Source organism: Lynx rufus, unplaced genomic scaffold (genome assembly GCF_022079265.1).
Source record: "Lynx rufus isolate CCGP_SWC_20201006 ecotype Redwood Valley unplaced genomic scaffold, mLynRuf1.p SCAF_7, whole genome shotgun sequence".
In the NCBI taxonomy this organism is placed as follows: domain Eukaryota; kingdom Metazoa; phylum Chordata; class Mammalia; order Carnivora; family Felidae; genus Lynx; species Lynx rufus.
The window spans coordinates 39232771-39250071 of record NW_025814889.1 but is presented as its reverse complement, the minus strand read 5'-3'; the positions used below and the strand labels follow the sequence as shown (position 1 = coordinate 39250071).

The window sequence follows — 17301 nt, the reverse complement described above, 5'->3', positions numbered from 1 at the left end:
CCCCCTAGAATAGAATCTGGAGATGGCACTCAGGGCCTCTGGTGCCTCCCAAGGCAGGGATGCTCACTCACAACAGGAGTGAACAGCTGACAGAAGTCAGGGATAAGCCCAGTCGTGATAGCAGGGACCTACCCACCTTAGGAGAGAAAGGTGGGCTGAGGCTTCTAGTGCGTAAGATGGCTACACGGGGGCCCCAAAAGGGAAAAAAAGGTTACTTGTCTTGTGATAACACAGACACATGTAGATTTGTGTTTTATGCCACTACCAATTGTTGCCAACAGAGTTCTGACATGAGAACAGATAAGTTCTATTCCGAGGACTGCTGGTCTAGAAATAAGTCGAAGTGGCCAGAGAATTTAGGTCAAGGTGAGTTTATTGTCCAAATAGCATAACCTAATTGCATCCAAAACCATTTGCAAATCCATCTTTAAGCTAGTCAAAATAACAGGCCATTATTTTTAAAAATCACTTAACACTGAACAGACAGGACCTCTTAAAAGGCAGCTGACTATACCATGTCACCATCATAACCAAGAAAACACTTTTGCCACACTTCCTAAAAAACCTTTTGTTTATACTGATCATGCTACTTTAGCACTTGCTAGCATCCTGACCAAATAAGCACCCACACCTCTTATAGAGTACATTGTGAGAGAATAACATTGACTCGATATGGCATCACACTCATTTTAAAGCAAAAAAAAAAAAATTATAATAATAATAAAAGAAGTCCAAGACGAGAAACTGTAACTGAGAGAGAAAGAGATCTGAGGTACATGGTACAAGGGTAATGAACATAATGGAAAAAATCCAATGGCCCAGTGATTTGCTGGGGATTTAAGAGTTGGCCAACGGTAAGAACAAAACCCAATTAAAAGAAACAAAAACAAAACAAAACAAAACAAAACTTTTTTTTTTTTTTTTAAAGGACAGGCACCTGTCAAAATACATTGGATGCTGTAATGTCTACAGTCAGTAAGGCACTTTTTTCCCCAAAGTAGGCTGCAGGCAGAGGAAGGCATGCTGCAGCTACAGTGTGCACGGATACAGTTGCTGATGGCTTCTTGAAACCTGAGCCAAGAATCGGGTCTGATAGTCCAGCCAAGTCTAAAAGCAGAGACACACAAATGTCTGGCTGAAAGGACTGTTCTGGGCTGTTTAGAATCCAGAACCGTGAAAAGCCACGTGGTATGAGAAAGTCATAAACCTCCTCCTGAATCTTCCTGCCCTATTTTGTACAAACGGACGACAGCACGAGTAGCTCTTAAAAACTGCTCCGAGCCCACACCACTAGAAGCCTGCGCTCACTCGTTCTATAGCTACAGTTTGTTGGCTTAAGGGGACTTTACCGTCTCAGCACTAATTTCCCTTTTAAAGCTATACTCAGGGTTGGACTGTCTCAAAGATAAACAAAGAGGAATCCTTTTGGCTTAGAAGCCAACTGGCTTACTCAGACTTCCTCCCCATTCCTCCCTCCCATTCCCACACTACCAATATTATCTTCTTGAACTAGAAAATCATTATTTACATGATATAAGGTGCAAGTCTATTTCTTCTCCCAGCCCTGCCCCCTATGGCCCATGGAGAGAAAATTCCCCCCACCTTCTTTGAGAAAGTCATCCAATCCTGCCTAATGCTCTTTAACCTCATCCCCAGAGCCCCTGGGGTAGTGTAGAAGGCCCCAAGGGTGCCAGACCGCAGGAAAGCGACAGTTCCCCATGAAGAGGAGCCCATCCTGCTGGCGAAGGGACGACAGCGTGAGGGTTGCTTTACCTGACCCACCTCTTGTACAGAGCACATAGACCAAAGGGGATCTGGCTTTAAGACATGGTGAACTCTTCAGTGGGGTCCTGGGGCAGTTCCAGAATAAAGCCTCCCCCCTAAGATAAGCTCCTTGCTCTGAGGAGCCCTCCTCTCAACACGGGAAGACATTCTACTGAGGGACCTGTCCCCAGCTTCCACCCTGCAGGGCTTCTTGGCTGTTACAAACCTGCATGGAATTGAATTATGCTTAGCATATATTTTTGGCATACTAGGATTTCTCCCCCGCCCCCGGGATTTGGCCAAACTAGGGGAGGGAATAAAATTTGGCAGGCTAGGGGAACAACTTAGCCCCCACTGATGGAGAAAAACAGTAATAGCAATGACCAAAAAAAAAAAACAAAAAAACAAAACAAAAAAAAAAAAACAAAAAAAAACCCAAAAAACCGAAAACTGAAACAGAGAGGAGGAAGAACAGATAGAAAGACAACAAAGTAGAAAAAGACCAATAGGTTTGGAACCCCATTTGTGGGAGGTGAGAAAGAGGAAAAAAAAAAATCTGTGGGGGAGAGCTGAACTCCGTCACATAAAAACTCCTACCAAGGAAACCAAGATCTAAGGAGAGGGCATCAGCTACTTTAACAAATCCAGGCTTCCTTCTTTTATTTAAGGAGGGAGCAGGCAGAAAAGCCAAACAAACTAGCACCTTCCCCATCAGCCACACCACACCTCCCATCACACCAGGCCCCGAGGGCAAGAAGGAGAAAAAGATCACCCCAGTGGCACCCAGGAAGTTACAGACTGCAGGGAGAGTCTGCAGGCCTGTTCCCTTCCTTATTCATCAGGTTCTCTCATTTGCTGCTTCTGTTTGAGCCAGGGACAGTCACTGTTAAGTGACTTCATACCTCGCTTTCTTTAGGCTCCAATACTCCCAAGGACTTTAGGGACCACGTATCCTTCCATCCCGTGTTACTCCTCACGGCCCCAAAGAGTATCCTGTGCAAAGTGAGTTCTTGACAAAACACTGGCTGCTCAGCTTTCCTCTCCAAAACTTCAGAATTCACAACCCACCGCCCTACCAGAAACTCCCTAGAATTTTAGGGTCATGCTAACTCACCAAATCCTGAACCCTTCCAAACATACTTCAAGAGAGACTGACTCCTCTGGAATGGCATCTCTGTAGAGACACAGCCTCTCCACCTCCCTTCCACTACCAATCCAATACTTATCTGACCTATTTTCCCAATCTTGCCAACTCAATGCAATTTAAAACCTGAAGTCCATGTAGTGCCACTCAGCAGAGGGGCTGGCTGTGCATAGTGCCAGCCTGCTGCAGTCAGACAGGTAGGGGAGAAGGAACCCCCACGATACCACATGCTGCAGATTCACATGCCCACAGATTCAGATCTAGAAGAGCCTCTGAGATTATCCTACACTGGGGATGCCCATGTCAGGGAAGGGGAAAGCTAGAGGGGAAGCTTTCAAGATGAAAGGACCCTAAGCAGATGAAAGCCCTGCTTTATGAAAGGGCCACAAGATGAGGGTCTCCAAATAGCCTGCTGGAATTCTTTTCAATCTGTCTCCAGATACCTGGTACCTAAGTGCAAATTATGACTTCCTAGTTCACTGCATAAAGGTTTTGCTGAATGTCTGCCTTGGGGGGGAAGGGGAAAGGGAAATCCCTTGGTTCAATTGTATTTTTTCCATCATGATGAGGATACCGGAGTCAAAATGGAAGCCTGATGACCTTCATGACTGAAAAGGTCCCTGGGTGTGAGACCCAGGACCTAAAACCACCCTACCCTCCACTGAGAGGGGCTTGAAGCCTCCTCCCCGACTTCTTTCCCCACACTAATGGCTCCCAAGCAGAAACTATGCGGCTGTGAGGTATTATGAAAACAAAAATGTGAATCATTTTCTTTTGTAGCTATTGATTTTGTCCAGTAAACCTGAGGTAAAGAATGTTCTGTCTTTGAAGAATGTGATCAGAGAGAGAGAGAGGGAAAAAAAAAAAAAAAAAACAAATGGAAAAAAAAAAAAAACCAACAACAACAAAAAAAACCAACCATGAATACGCTACCAGAAGAAAATAAACTATGGAAGGGCTTTTCCAGTACGAAGAACTCCTATCTCAACCATCTACTTCAGGACTTGGGATTTAAGCAGTAAAATAATATATTATAAAAATGTTTATAAAATAGCAGCACACTCTGTGAAACATTACAGCTAGGTACTGTTAATGTGAATAAGGATGAATGATCTTAGCTTCTTAGCAGCGCAAAAAAAAAATAATAATAAAAAACTGAACACAATAAAATGAAAAATAAGAGACCCTTAGATTTTTCTCCATCTTCAACCCTCATACTAAGAAACAAGGCAGAATCTGTGTATAAAATAATTCTTCAAAGCAGCCCTGTTCTGATTTTTCTTTTTTACTCAAAAAGGCAAATATTTTAATAGCTTCATTACCTGTCAATTATAATTGTGCAAAAAAAAAAAAAAAGTTGTTGCTCCAACCTCTTTGCTAACTGAATGCCTCCAAGAAGTGGAGAGGAAAAAAAAATTCAAGTACGCTGAATACAACTTTGCAATGAAATTAACAAAAAACGGAAAAGGGAACACAATGCCACACTCTGATATTCATATTCAGCTGTCTGTCTGCACCAGCAATAACTTTTCTTTCCATGTCCAAAGGAGAAGTATATAGGTGGGAATTCAGATCCTTCTGTGCCATCAAAATGTAACAGCTTTTTGTTTGTAGGCTTTATGGAGGAATGTTGTGACAGGGATGTTGGTGGAAAGGGGTGTCTCTTGAGTCCTGGTAGGGATACCAGAACTGTGTACCAAAGAATGTCAGATACCAGAAGTGAATAGTCACCTGACTGAGGGCTGGAGGGGGAGGGGCACAGGACAAGGGAGGAGTCTATCCAGCATGATTTGCATAAACCATCCCATCTATTCCTCAGGAACAATTTTTCAAAGTGCTTTTCGAATGGAATGGTTTATAACAATGCTAAACTGTGGACCAGACATGCCAATCAGCACCAAAAATCAGTTGTTTTTTTTTTAATAAAGGATGCCAAGGTCACATTACCCTCTTCAATACATTAAGAGAAAAGATTCCATTCCAGATCCCACCCTCGGTCTCCATCTGCCTCCATTTCATAGGAGTTTTGGTTATGGCCCAAAGCGAAATTGCCCCTTTTGATAAAAACACGGTGGTGTCTGCCATGAACCATGTTTGGAAGAAGAAGCATGATGTCAAAAAGACACGTGAAACCCAGGATCCCATCACCTGCGTCCGACTGGCAAAATAAAACCTCTCTTTTAGGTAGCAGCTACTGTAGACAGCAAGAGTTCGCAACTAGAGATTCAGCTATGCTCCTGACTTAGTGACAAACAGGTGGTCGAGAGCAAAGGTGCTTCCACGTCCAAAATGGTTCGACCGCGTTAACAGATTGTTTTGTCCTCCCTCCCTCCATCATGTCCCTTATTTCTAATTCCTTCTTGAGTTCATTGCTTCGCAATCTAATGACGCCATAAATGGCACACGCAGTTCCTTGAAATTATCCTAAAAGGGGTGTGTACGTGCTAGTTCATAACATGAAAAAAAAAAAAGCCTCCTCTAATTTGTTCCCATATTTGCAGGCGTACATTTTTCTCTAGCTACTCTGCAGGGTCTCCTGTAAGCATTTTACTATTACTTTTAACATAATCAAACAATAACTGTTCGCATATACAAGGGATTCCCTTCTGTTGTACTTCAAATAGGCACCAAATGCTTTTAGTTATTCCATTTATATAGGACCTTTTTCTCTCACTTCTAAAAGATCTTTCAATATGATCTAGGTGGGGGCAGAATTTTTTTTTTTTTTTTTTAAGTTTCATCCTAAAACATAAAGAACAAAACACAACCAGAGAGAAGGAGAGAGCAGATGTGAACGCGTCTCTCCCATTCGGCCCGACTGCATCCTCACAGGTCAATATCCCGCACGTCTGTAGGGGTGCTGGCCTGGTCCAGTTCATCCTCCGACTTGGACCCATCCCCCTGGTCCTGACGGAACTGCTGCAGGCTGTTGAGCAGCACCACCTCAATCTGCTCCTGGCAGGCTTTGAGGCAGTCCTAAAAGGAGAACGGGTCAGACCAGAGCTGTTAGCAAGATCAACAACGTGCAGAGCGTTTCTGAAGAAAATGTACACAATGTAAGCCTTGCATATTGCATGCTAGTTTCCCAGTGGTAAGAAACGTGAATTAAAGGAGATGTGTCCCCGTGGTGCCCTGGGACCACACTGACTCATGGGGCGTCCCCAGCCGGCCGCGTCAGTACCACCTGGGAGCTTGTTGCAAATGCAGAATCACAGCCCACTCCAGATCAACCTATAACAGAATCCGTATTTTAGCAGAAGGCCAGGAGAGTCGAATGCACATGAGAACCTGGCTAAGGTGACGAGCCACTTAGGGACATGCAGCACCTGGTAATCAAGGTGCCAACTGGATGCTTTCTGCTTGTGGACACTGGGAGGTGACGGAGAGAGAGGAAAGGCCAGCACCACAGACAGCTACAGAACTAGGCAAGGGTAGCACTGGAAGAATGGATACAAAGAGAATGGATTGAACCGTACTCACACAAACCAGGTCTAAGTTCTTAAAAAAAACATTTTTCTGCTTACTTACCACCCTCAATTCTCATAAAAATGCAACACAGGAAGAATGTTTACAAAACTCCGGCCACTTGAACCGTCCAATTTGGAAATAAGTAAGAATTTGCAGCATTGTTTGATATTATAGTCTATATTTGGTAGGGAAAACTCAGAGTGGGTTTGCCCCAGGCAGATGCTTCTGTTAGCCGGGTGCCTTGGAAGGCCAAGGCGACTCCTGGCTGTCACTAGGGAGGGGCTGGTTCCTCCAGCAAGTGGGGTGGGTGTGAGCTAAAGAAATCATTCTTACCAGACATCTTCCCCCCGTCCTTTGCAAGGCTGCTTTTCTGCACTCAAGCAGCATATGCATATGGAAAATACGTTAACTGGATTCTGCTTGGGTCTTTCCACAGCTTAATCTATGCTTCCCTTCTGTTTGTTTCACTGAGCAAGTTTCACTGCCCAGAAGTTACTGTTTGCCAAGCACAAAAGCATTATCTTTATTTTCCGAAGATCTAAAATAGAGTTGGAACTAACTACTCAGGGACACGGTTTCCATACCCCCCAAATTTTCCATTCGTATCTTGTCCATCCCACATTTCAAACTACAGCTTTTTACGAAAATGAAGGTTAGGAACAACAGCTATCACCCAGAATGTAATAAAAATGAAAAGAGGGACGGTAATATTTGCGACCACACACCGCACTTGTAGGCAGCGGCTACGTTTCGTCCGCTTGCAAAGTAAGGATCAAAAATGCTCACAGGGTAAAGGTCAACTGAGATCACATATATAAGTTGTTAAATTCAGTAAATGATGACAATTTATTATGGAATGAAGATCATTCCAGGCCTGGAGTCTGGAAGAATTCTTTAGATTTCTTTAAGATGTGGTACAGAGAAGCATGTGCTTCAGACTGGTAAAGGGAGCACCATGCGTCTGCCACAGGAGGTGGATTGTGCCACAAGACACACAGAACCTGGCCGCAGAGGTCTGCGTGCCACCCCAAACAAGCTGAGGACTCAGGGACCGGCAACCAAGCGCCCAGCAACCTCTCTCAAACTTCTGCGGCATGGTCACATCCCCCACCCTGTCTGACCCTCTCTACCTTCCCTTTGTTCCTCCTCCAAGACCCAGCCTCCAGGGGCTGTGCTCCCAGGTCACCTACCACTTGTCCAACATGCTTGGGGGTGAAGGCCAAAGGCATAATGTTTCTTAATTTTTTTTTTAATGTTTATTTATTTTTGTGAGAGAGAGAAAAAGAGAGAGAGACAGAGACAGAGACAGAGCGTGAGTGGAGGAAGGGCAGAGGGAGAGGGAGATACAGAATCCGAAGCAGGCTCCTGGCTCTGAGCTGTCAGCACAGAGCCCAATGAGGGGGCTCTAACACACGAACTGTGAGATCATGACCTGAGCCAAAGTCAGATGCTTAACCGACCAAGCCACCCAGGTGCCCCTAAAGGCATAATGTTTCTAAGGGCACTTATGTTTCAGTGAGGGTTTCTGAACACTGTAAAGGCACACAATCTAAAGAAAACTGATCATAAATAAAGTCAAAGCTAGTGTGGGGATAAACACGGCAAACAAGTGACCATCAGCAAACCATGGTCGACTGTCCCTTGGGAAGGTTCTGTGTCAAGAGATGGAGAGCAGGGCCCACTCTGCCAGTCTTCCTTCCGAAGTTGGAATTAGGTTGCTCTGTTCTCCATTTGAGCACCATCTGAAGGAGCCGACTTGTTCTTAAAGGCCGTGTTGGCATAACACCATCTTCACACACCCCGTCTCACATCTCCGGCTCCTTCAGCCCCCTCCTCATTCAGAAATGCAGGGCGGCAGAATTTAAATGAATATTAATTTCCTCTTTCTTTTTCCTTGCAGAGAATAAGAAGTTGAATCTAGCCAGTTCTTATGGGACGCCCCTCCACTACAGAGGTCCTTCAGGAGCTGTTGAAGGTTATGTACAAAAGTTTCTTTTCTGGGTGGCTCAGTTGGCTGAATGTCCAACTTTTGATTTCGGCTCAGGTCATGATCCCAGGGCCATGGGATCAAGACCTACATGGGGCTCCACACTGAGGAGCATGGAGCCTGCTTGGGGTTCTCTCTCCCCCTGACCCTCTCCTCCACTCATGCATGCTCTTTCTCTCTCTCTAAATAAAAAAAAAAAATAAACAAGTTTTTTTCTAGGAGGCAGGGAGAATGAGTCAGAACCCCTCCACACCATAAGGATGGTAACCATATGTTTGCCTCCATGGAAGACAAATCCTATCCAAAGCATATGGCATAAAGAGCTTTTTTTTTTTTTTTTTTTAAATCTGAAGTATAATTAACATACCGTGTCATATTAGTTGCAGGTATAGTGTAAAACAGCTTTTGTTATCCTCACTTCTCAGCCTTTCGGCTAAGATCAAGTGAAGAACTTTTGTTATCTAAGGAGGACGGCAGGATTCTCAGCTGATTGAGAAGGGGGAAGGGGCAGACAATAGCTCTGAGCCATTAAATTAAAAAAGAAATGCCTGTCAGGTGTCAGGAATGAGGCCTCTTTAAAAAGAGGGCTTCCCATGGCACAGCCATTTGCTGAAGATTTCCTGATGTCAAGTTTGTGTAGAAAACCTTGCCCACACCACCACCCCCTCTTCCCCTCCCCAGGAAACCTCATGCCCCCTGGCCAATCCTGTCCAGCATTCCTTCCTCAGAAGCTGTTATTTGGGTGCCATGGGGAGGTAATCAGGGTCAGCACACCTTCCACCCCCAAGATACGACCATCTCAGGATTCCATGATCATCACTGCATTGGCCACACCAAGCATCCCTGAGAAAGATCGTCCTCCAAATGAGACAGAGCTCAGGAAAGCTAAAGAACCTGATTTCAGGCCGTACAGAGTCTTCCCTTGTGGGTCACCAATGTTTCTACTGTTTCTGGTATTTAGTCTTCCCCTCCAGCGGCCTGAAACCGGAAAGAAAGTTCTGGAAAAATCCTACAGGGAAGGCTGGGACATTTGGCAGTCACTTCTACTGGACAACAGAGCCAAGGGCCTTCAAGATATGAAGTGTCACATTTATAGAAGTTCCAGCCAAAAACACGTGTATAGGCTTTCCCAAATAAACTGAAGGAAGTTTTCGTATAAAACACTTCTTCAACCCTGTTTTAATTTTAATCTATACTGTTACTGATGATGGCCAGCTCTTGACCTTTGATACCTCTTACTTGAAGAGTTAAGTAATGACTACAGCAGTTATCCCAGAAATGAGGGACCCTGAACCCCATTCCCTGTTCTCTTCTAGATGCACCCGGGACAGAGCAGGAAGTTAAATCTCTCTGGGGCCACTCATGTCCCCGCTCCTGGAAAGCTTTCTGGGGCCTCTGCCTAACCCTGCTCCAGGTTCCCCTTCTTCACAACTTGGCTGTTACCAGCTTGACTGTTAACTGCGGATACTACCATCCTTATCTAGATGAAAAACTTCAGGGCAAGAGCCTCTCATAGGAACAGTGTCGAACAGTCTGTGATGGTGGGAACAGAGAAATCAGCACCCTCCTGCCCAGACACAGAACTCACTCTCTGTATTTTTAATGCCTGCCTTTAGCATATTGTTAGGAGCCCTTCTTGGGCCTGCAAAGAGCATGAGGACTTCCTGTGAGCTGATGAAGAGGAAAATGTGTGGTGGCACCACTACCCGCGGCCAGACATGCCTACTTCACACATTCCTGCCCAAGGAGCCCCTGCTCTCCCGAGCAGAAGGGCAGGACAGTGCATGGGCCTGGGGTGGGGGAAGTGGTGACCTGAAGGGAGGGGGTACCCTGCCACAAATCCAGCGGGGCCTAGGAAGAAAAAGGAGGCAGAGCCGGAGAGGAGCAGAACTAAGGTCATTTCCAAAGGGCAGAACTGTGGGACAACACACACAGGCGACTACAGAATTGGGGAATTTGGGGGTGTGAAGGGCTTTTGGAGCTCAGACAGCCACATGCCCTCATCTTGCCGCTAGAGAACAGAACTAAAGCCTGCTTGTCCCCCAGTTACATCTAGTTAAAAGCTAAGCCTGGCTTTAAATGGGCAAGCCTCCAGCTTCAGAACTGCTTCCCCTGACACCCTGTGCTTCTTCCCAGCTCTAAGTAAAGACATATAGGGCAGAGAATCTCCAAGAGAGGGAGTCATAGCCCAAGTGGCTGAGGCGGAGGGGGGCACGAGTGGGGGGGAACCAACAGAGCTTCCAGTGAAAAGATGCTACGTGCATGCAAAGTGCAGCGGCTCCGGGACCTCTGCTTTCCGGCAGCCTCCGAAAGCACCAGTCATTGTGTTAAGATGCCCCAAATTAAGCTGATTAAAAGGAAAGCCATAATGCTCGTCTGTCAGCCCGGACAGGTGGCACTCCACAGTGCTGGAGGTCGGGCAAACCTCCAACTTCGATGATGATAGGCCCCCTCCCTTGGCCCTGCATGCCCCCCTCCCCCCCCCAGCCCCGGAGCCCTGACAGCAGTGTTTGTGATCTCCAGCTCGTTACACGGGCCTCCGACTTCCTCTGCTTGCTGGCTCGGGCTCTGCGCCCTGCACCCTCCTCGGCCTCCATGAATGGGCTGACGGAACTCCTACCATTAGCCCTCAGTGTAACTGCATCACTCCATTGTCACCACACACGCACTGCACTCAACAGGGGGACAAAGGGCTGAATGAACCCCAGACCCGCGGCCAACTCAGGCAGAGACAACTTAGGAAACTATCTCATTCTTCCTTTCTTCACAGGCTGTTTGGCTATTTCCTTGCATACCAAATGAGGCCCGCAGAAAAAATAAGGCAGGAGAGGGAAGCATCAGCCTCCACTTCTATCCCATCCCCCTCCCCACCCCCAGCCTCCCTTCCAGCCACTCTTCACAGGGTTCCTGACCACAGGCCCTGTGGAGTCTGCAGAGCCCCAGTCCTACAGGGGTCTTTAGGAGAAGGTGCTGTGAAGGTGTCAGTGCCTCTCACTAAGCAGGACAAAGACATGATGCTGGGGACCCTGTGAAGAGCATGTAGCCAAAATCGAGACTTCTTCCACAGCAGAGCTGATGGGTTTTTAATAGGTCTCGGACAACCAAGATCCTAGCATGCCAGGATGACCCTAAGGAAGGGATGTTCTAGAATCTTCTCTGGGTGATATTTAAGAATGCGACAGAGTTTGGCTGTAACCCAGGCAGAAAAGGATGACCTTAACGATCAGGTGACTAGTGTCTAGATCTTCTGTTAAAGATCTCTGGGTAGCTTCACAGCATCGTCATGGCCCGGGAGCCCAAGTTCTGCTCTTTTTATTAGGCGACTTGTAAAACCGTGTCACGTGAAGGTGATGTGATTTGCTCAGGACCCTGACATGTAATTAGTGCTAAGAAATCTCAGGCTTTCCAAGAGACCTGGGGGAGACCAAAGAATTAGAAACCCACTCGAAGCCCATCTGCCTGGCCTTTGTCTGCCGTTCCTTCCTTCCTGCTTCCCTCCCTCTCTTCAGCATCATTCCCAAGGCTCTGCCAGGGGCTCTGGATAAAGAGCGCAGTAAAAGTTGGGTCCTGTTCAAGAGGCTCTATAGACCAGCGAACAGAGAGATAAACGCTGGCACAAAGCAGGAGCCGAGCGCGGAGGGGACGGAAGAGGAGCCCCAAGTCTGCCTGGCGAAGCCGGGAAAGGTCCACTGGGGAACCGGGACGCTCGGTCCCTCCTCTCAAACTCACCCCTGGCAACGGAAGGCCCGGTAGAAGTTTCCCCCAAAGCCAGCACTGCCTCGCTGGCTGGCGTCTGTTTTTAGCAACACTTATGACTGGAAGGAAAAAGTACTTAAAATATACCACCCTCTGAGACTTTTATTCCCTGTAAAACTGTCAGGCTTCTCACTCAGCTTTCTCTTTGGAATGAAGCGTTCCGGTTTATTTTGGCAACCAGAGGGAGCAACAAAGACCAACCTTCTCAGAGCTGCATGGGTCCCTCCTGTCAAAGCTATCTGCCTCCAGCCAGTGAGCCAGAGGAATCAGGGGGGACTGGCTGTCTCAGAGGAATCGGGGTTGTGGGGGGGATGTGCTCTCAGCAGTTAGACCCCCGACAATGCACAGACAGAAAACACCGTAAGCTTGAAGACATCACAAATAACAAGGTGCACTGGCGAGTGCACCACTGTGGGGACTCCAGCGTGACACGTCAGCTCTTTCTGACTCCTGTCTGTCCTATCTCACCAGAGCCCATGTGCAAAACGTGGTGCTTCTCCATGGGAGAGCTCAACACAAACCTGTGGGCATTTCACAGTGTGGATCTGAGAGCACTGTGTGTGTGTGTGTGTGTGTGTGTGTGTGTGTGTGTGTGTTTTAATTGTGGCAAAATAAGTTGAACGTAACATTTACCATCTGAATCATTTTTTAGGTGTACAGTGGCATTCAGTGCATTTACTTTGCTGTGCAACCACCTCCACTCTCCATTTCCAGAACTTTCTCATCATCCCAAAGTGAAACTCCATACCCATTAAATGACTTCCTCTTCCCCCCGCTGCTGGGGCCCTGGTAACCTCTATTTTACTTTCTGTCTCTGTGAACTTGACTACTCTAAGTATGGCACAGAAGTGGAATCATGTATTTTTGTCTTTTGGGGTCTGGTTTATTTCACTTAGCATGTTTTCAATGTTGTAGCCTGTGTTGGCATTACACTTCCTTTGTAAGGTTGACTAATATTCCATTGCACTCACTAAGGAGAACACATCTAAGGAGAATACATACCACATTTTGTTTCTCCATTCCAAGGACATTTTCTATCATCAAGTGGACTCTGCCAGGAGGCCTGCATTTTACAGTAGGCCTAGTAAGCTCCTTCCTCTGCATTTAGAGTATATAACACTCTAGCGTTCATTTCCTTATGATCTTAATTTGCTAGGATTTTGCACATTTCACTCTCGATTTGTCTTAGGATCGCTAAGTTCCTTCAGGCCAGGAACATCAGGTCTCATCTTCCATGCACTACCCACCTGCCTCCACTTCTACCTCCAAGCCATCCAGGCCTTCCTCATAATGCAAGTCTGCGGCTAGTGAGCCGTTAGTCAACACTCCCAGGAATGAATGGAGAGTCAAGTGCTTCAAACACCCCACCTCTCGACTCATGAAATAGTAAATGAGCTCAGGAAGCAAAACTTGCCTCCCTCCAAATGCTAATGCTTTCTAAAGCCACTCCTTTTATTTTCCTTCACTCTGAGCCTCAGCACTTCAGAGAGCACAGGCAGACAGATGGGAGGAGACCCAGTAGAACTCACGGAGGGTTCAAGTGGTTATCTGAAAAAGTGCTATGGATTTTACATTCTCCTCTGCTCATGCTTGGTTTTTGTTTTTTGGGGGCTTTTTTTGCTTTTAATTTTTATTTTGTTTTTGAGAAAGAGAGAGACAGAGAGACAGTGCCAGTGGGTGAGGTGGGGGGGGGGGGGGTGGGGCACGGTGGGCAGAGGATCCAAAGCAGGCTCTGCGCTGAAAGCAGAGAGTCTGATGCGGGGCTCAAACCCACAAGCTGTGAGATCATGACCTGAGCCAAAGTCAGAAGCTTGACCAACCGAGCCACCCAGGTGCCCCTCATGCTTGGTTTTTAAATATTAAGATACGTAACTGAGGGCCCACCGGTAAGCATGTAACATGTGTATGCAAGTCCAGTGCAACACAGCTGGGATTTCTAAGAGACCTCTGAGCGGGTTTGCATCCATTTAACTCAGTCTGACAGCTAACTTGGATGGACTGGCTACATAGTATCTGAAAGGGGCAAGCACTTTCTCCAGTTTGCCATGAGAAACTGGTTTGCAGTCTTGAAAAGCACCCCAAGAGACTCCCAAGAGACTCCCAGGAGACTCTTGAAAAGCACCCCAAGTGGCACCTCAGGAGTGACCTCTGTCCATCTGAAACCAGTAAGGGGTGATAAAAGGACATGTGGAGAAGGCGGGAGACCCATGGGGCAACCGGCCAATTGGAGCAGATCTATAAATATCTTAAAGAGGTTACAGTGCCTGGGGTCAAACTGTTGTCACTGACATTCTTGTCTCTGGGGGGTCAAGGAAGAGCTGGTCTTAAGCTGGTTGCTGCTCGGGACTCCTTTTTGTAAGGCAGCCTTAATAGGGGATATTCAGAAAAGGAAGGAAGCTTCTCATTTCTATAAATGTTAGGTCCTGTCCACGATTTGTCTCTGGAGGATTAGAAAAGCATTCTGCACGTGAAGCTGCCTGGAGGGGTCTTTTCAATCTCTATTTTGGAAACCACGTTTTTAAAGCCTATGTTTTGGACCTAGAATTTTAAAAGCCTAAGAACTGCTTCACAGCAGGCCCCTAGGTTCCATGAGGCCCTTTAACACCTCCCTGCACTACTTCCTTGAGATGGTGATAAAGGCCAAGGCAAAATACAGATACGTAGGTGAGAAAGCCAGGAAGCTGCAGCCTCACACTCTGAGCTTCAGCCTTCTGCTCGGCATCCCTGTGGGGCATCAGCCACAGGCCCGCAAACCACATTCTCTCTTAACTCAATATACTCCCACAGCAGGGCATTCGGAATCTCCCTGGAACATCCAGAGGGGGCATCTTCGTGTGGACTCTCCAGGGCCTCTGAGCTGACACACCTCTCGGAGTTGGTTTGGAGCAGAGGCCCTTCCCCAAACAAAAAGCTTTGGGAGCAACCACAAGGGTGGAGCGCAGAGTTCCCAGGCGAGGAGTCTGAGCTTCCTGGGTCCAGTCCCAGCTCTGCTAGTGCCCCCCCCCCACCCCGCCCCACCCCCCGCTGCTTCCCTCAGCCCTCCGCATGGAAAAAGCCCCCACTGGAAGACGCAGGAACTGCCTCGCTGACCTCTCAGAACCACCCCGGCTCGGACCTTCTAAGGACTGCAATTTCCTACCAGCTGAATCAGAGCCTCACTTGACCCTGGTCTCTCAAGACCTTTCTTCTAAAGAGCTTCAAATTCTGGCAAGCAGAACTGCAGCCTCTGGGCAGTCCACGGGGCACAAGAATGGAAAAATCTATAGCTAATAATAGTTCTTTGAATTACTATGGCTCTCTATTCTTTTAGAAGTACTTTTTAATCCATTACCACATTAAACAAAAGGGAAGTGAGAGGCGGGTGGGGTTGAGAGGTGTGTCAAGGCCAGACACCATTCTCGTGGCAGGGCACCTCTTAGGTCCCCACCGCCCCCAGTGCAGCAGAGCCAGGCTCTAGTCCCCTCTCCACGCTGTGTCTCCGCCTTAGTGGCTGTAAGCAGAGCAGCACACTGTGGGGGAGAGGCAGCCTGAGGACATGTACATAAATGGAAATGAAGCAACGATTCAGACCCATGGGGAAGCCCACACCATGAAGGAAAATTAGTAAACAGCCCTCCTCCCACCTTGTTATCTGCCTGCTAGGCTCTTTTCTCTGTTTAATGGCACATAGGCTTTCAAACCCTTAAGAGGAAGCCTCATCTGTTGGATTTTGTACTACCTTGGATGTTGATCTTGGAAAACAGAAACCACCAACAAAGAAAAATATCTCCAACACATCATCGTCAGGCCAACTGTCTCCCTCCCTGGGCTGAGAAAAGAGACATCTGGTTTTAACCAAGAAGATGGCATCCACCTACCACATCCGTGTTGGTGATCTTGGCCAGCAGATCTACCAGGGCATCACCAGTGAGCGAGCTCACGTCCTCATCCTGCTGGAGCCCACAGATGGCGGCTCCCACACTTCCAGTTGCAATCATCGATGGCGGGTACATGGCGAACTTAAAGTCTGTGAGGACAAGAGGCAGAAGGTCAAGGCACAGGAAGAATCTGGATCCGGGAGCTCCCCAGCTTGAAGATACTCAGATATAGGGTGGTGTTAGGTCAGCTGCACAGGTAACCCCTTACCCCACAGACACGTTCTCTTTTCAGTCTTCCTTCACAAGGTGCCCTTTATTTATTTGCCATCCCTGTGGCAGGTCCAGAGCTAAAATGGGAAGACTGAGGCAGGGAAGGTAGAAAGCCTATCTGAGTGCACAGTGAATTCTCAGAGGATTCAGGTCCCCCAATCCCTCAGTCCACAATCCTGTGAGGGGTTAGCATGTGCAAGGGGCAAGAAACATAGTCTCCTCTGCCTATTCCATGGCAGGAATAGAGGAGGGAGGTCTGAGACGAGTCCAGACAAGGTAACCCTGTGTGCCACAGAAGTGAGACAGACCAGGGGATCTAGACGGTGGAAGGCAGGAAAAGTGTAAGTTGGTAAAATTTTATAAACAATAATCCTGATGTGATCTTGCCATATTCTGTGGCAAGTCAACAGGGGCTGATATGGCCCATAACAAAACAACAGATGATTTCATTAAAAAAAGAAAAAAGGGAAGTGAGAAAAGCAGTAATGCAGGAGACAGTGCTGAGGGCCAAGTTTTGCACAATCCTCAACTTCTAACCCAGTGCCAAGGGCCCTCAGAATATTAGCAGAGAAAGCAGGCACCCAGTATTAACCACCGCATCACACGGATGACTTGGTTTAGATTTTATGGTTCTTGGGCCCTAAGATCGCATTTTCTTGCTGGAGAAAAAGAGCGGTTTGCTAATGAGACGTACACCAAGATCGATCGGAGGAGCTCAAACCCTCATCCACTTCCAGTTCTCCACAAGCAAAGAGAGGGGAGGCTCCTGTGAGGCCTCAGCATGGGAGACCGAACACCTCAGTTTCCTCTGAGCGCTCCCACAAGCTCTCAGGCTGGGGGATCGAGATCAGCCACTGCCCAGCCATCAGGGAGGAGACAAGGACACCCACACCTTACTCCCATTGCTGCTGCTACTAACTGCTAACTACCCACACGTGTACAGTCTCTTCCGGGCTATGTCCCAGTTAATCCACACATCCACCACATAAGGTGGGCACGAATGCCCTAACGTTGCGGATAAAAAAGGACAGACTTCTGAGAACTTAAACTGCCTT

At 47.3% G+C, this 17301-nt stretch overlaps 1 protein-coding gene across 1 annotated transcript in view; it reads right to left on the bottom strand.

The window, feature by feature from the left end:
* Positions 1 to 355: 355 nt before the first annotated feature.
* The window catches only part of CCND2 (cyclin D2), a 30316-nt gene continuing 13370 nt past the window's right edge, over positions 356 to 17301 (bottom strand). The window contains exons 4-5 of the mRNA XM_047064979.1: positions 15977 to 16125; positions 356 to 5884 (exon numbers count right to left, since the gene is read on the bottom strand). Coding sequence (XP_046920935.1) covers positions 5735 to 5884; positions 15977 to 16125 — 299 coding nt within the window. The 3' untranslated portion in view covers positions 356 to 5734. The remainder of the gene's footprint in view (positions 5885 to 15976; positions 16126 to 17301) is intronic.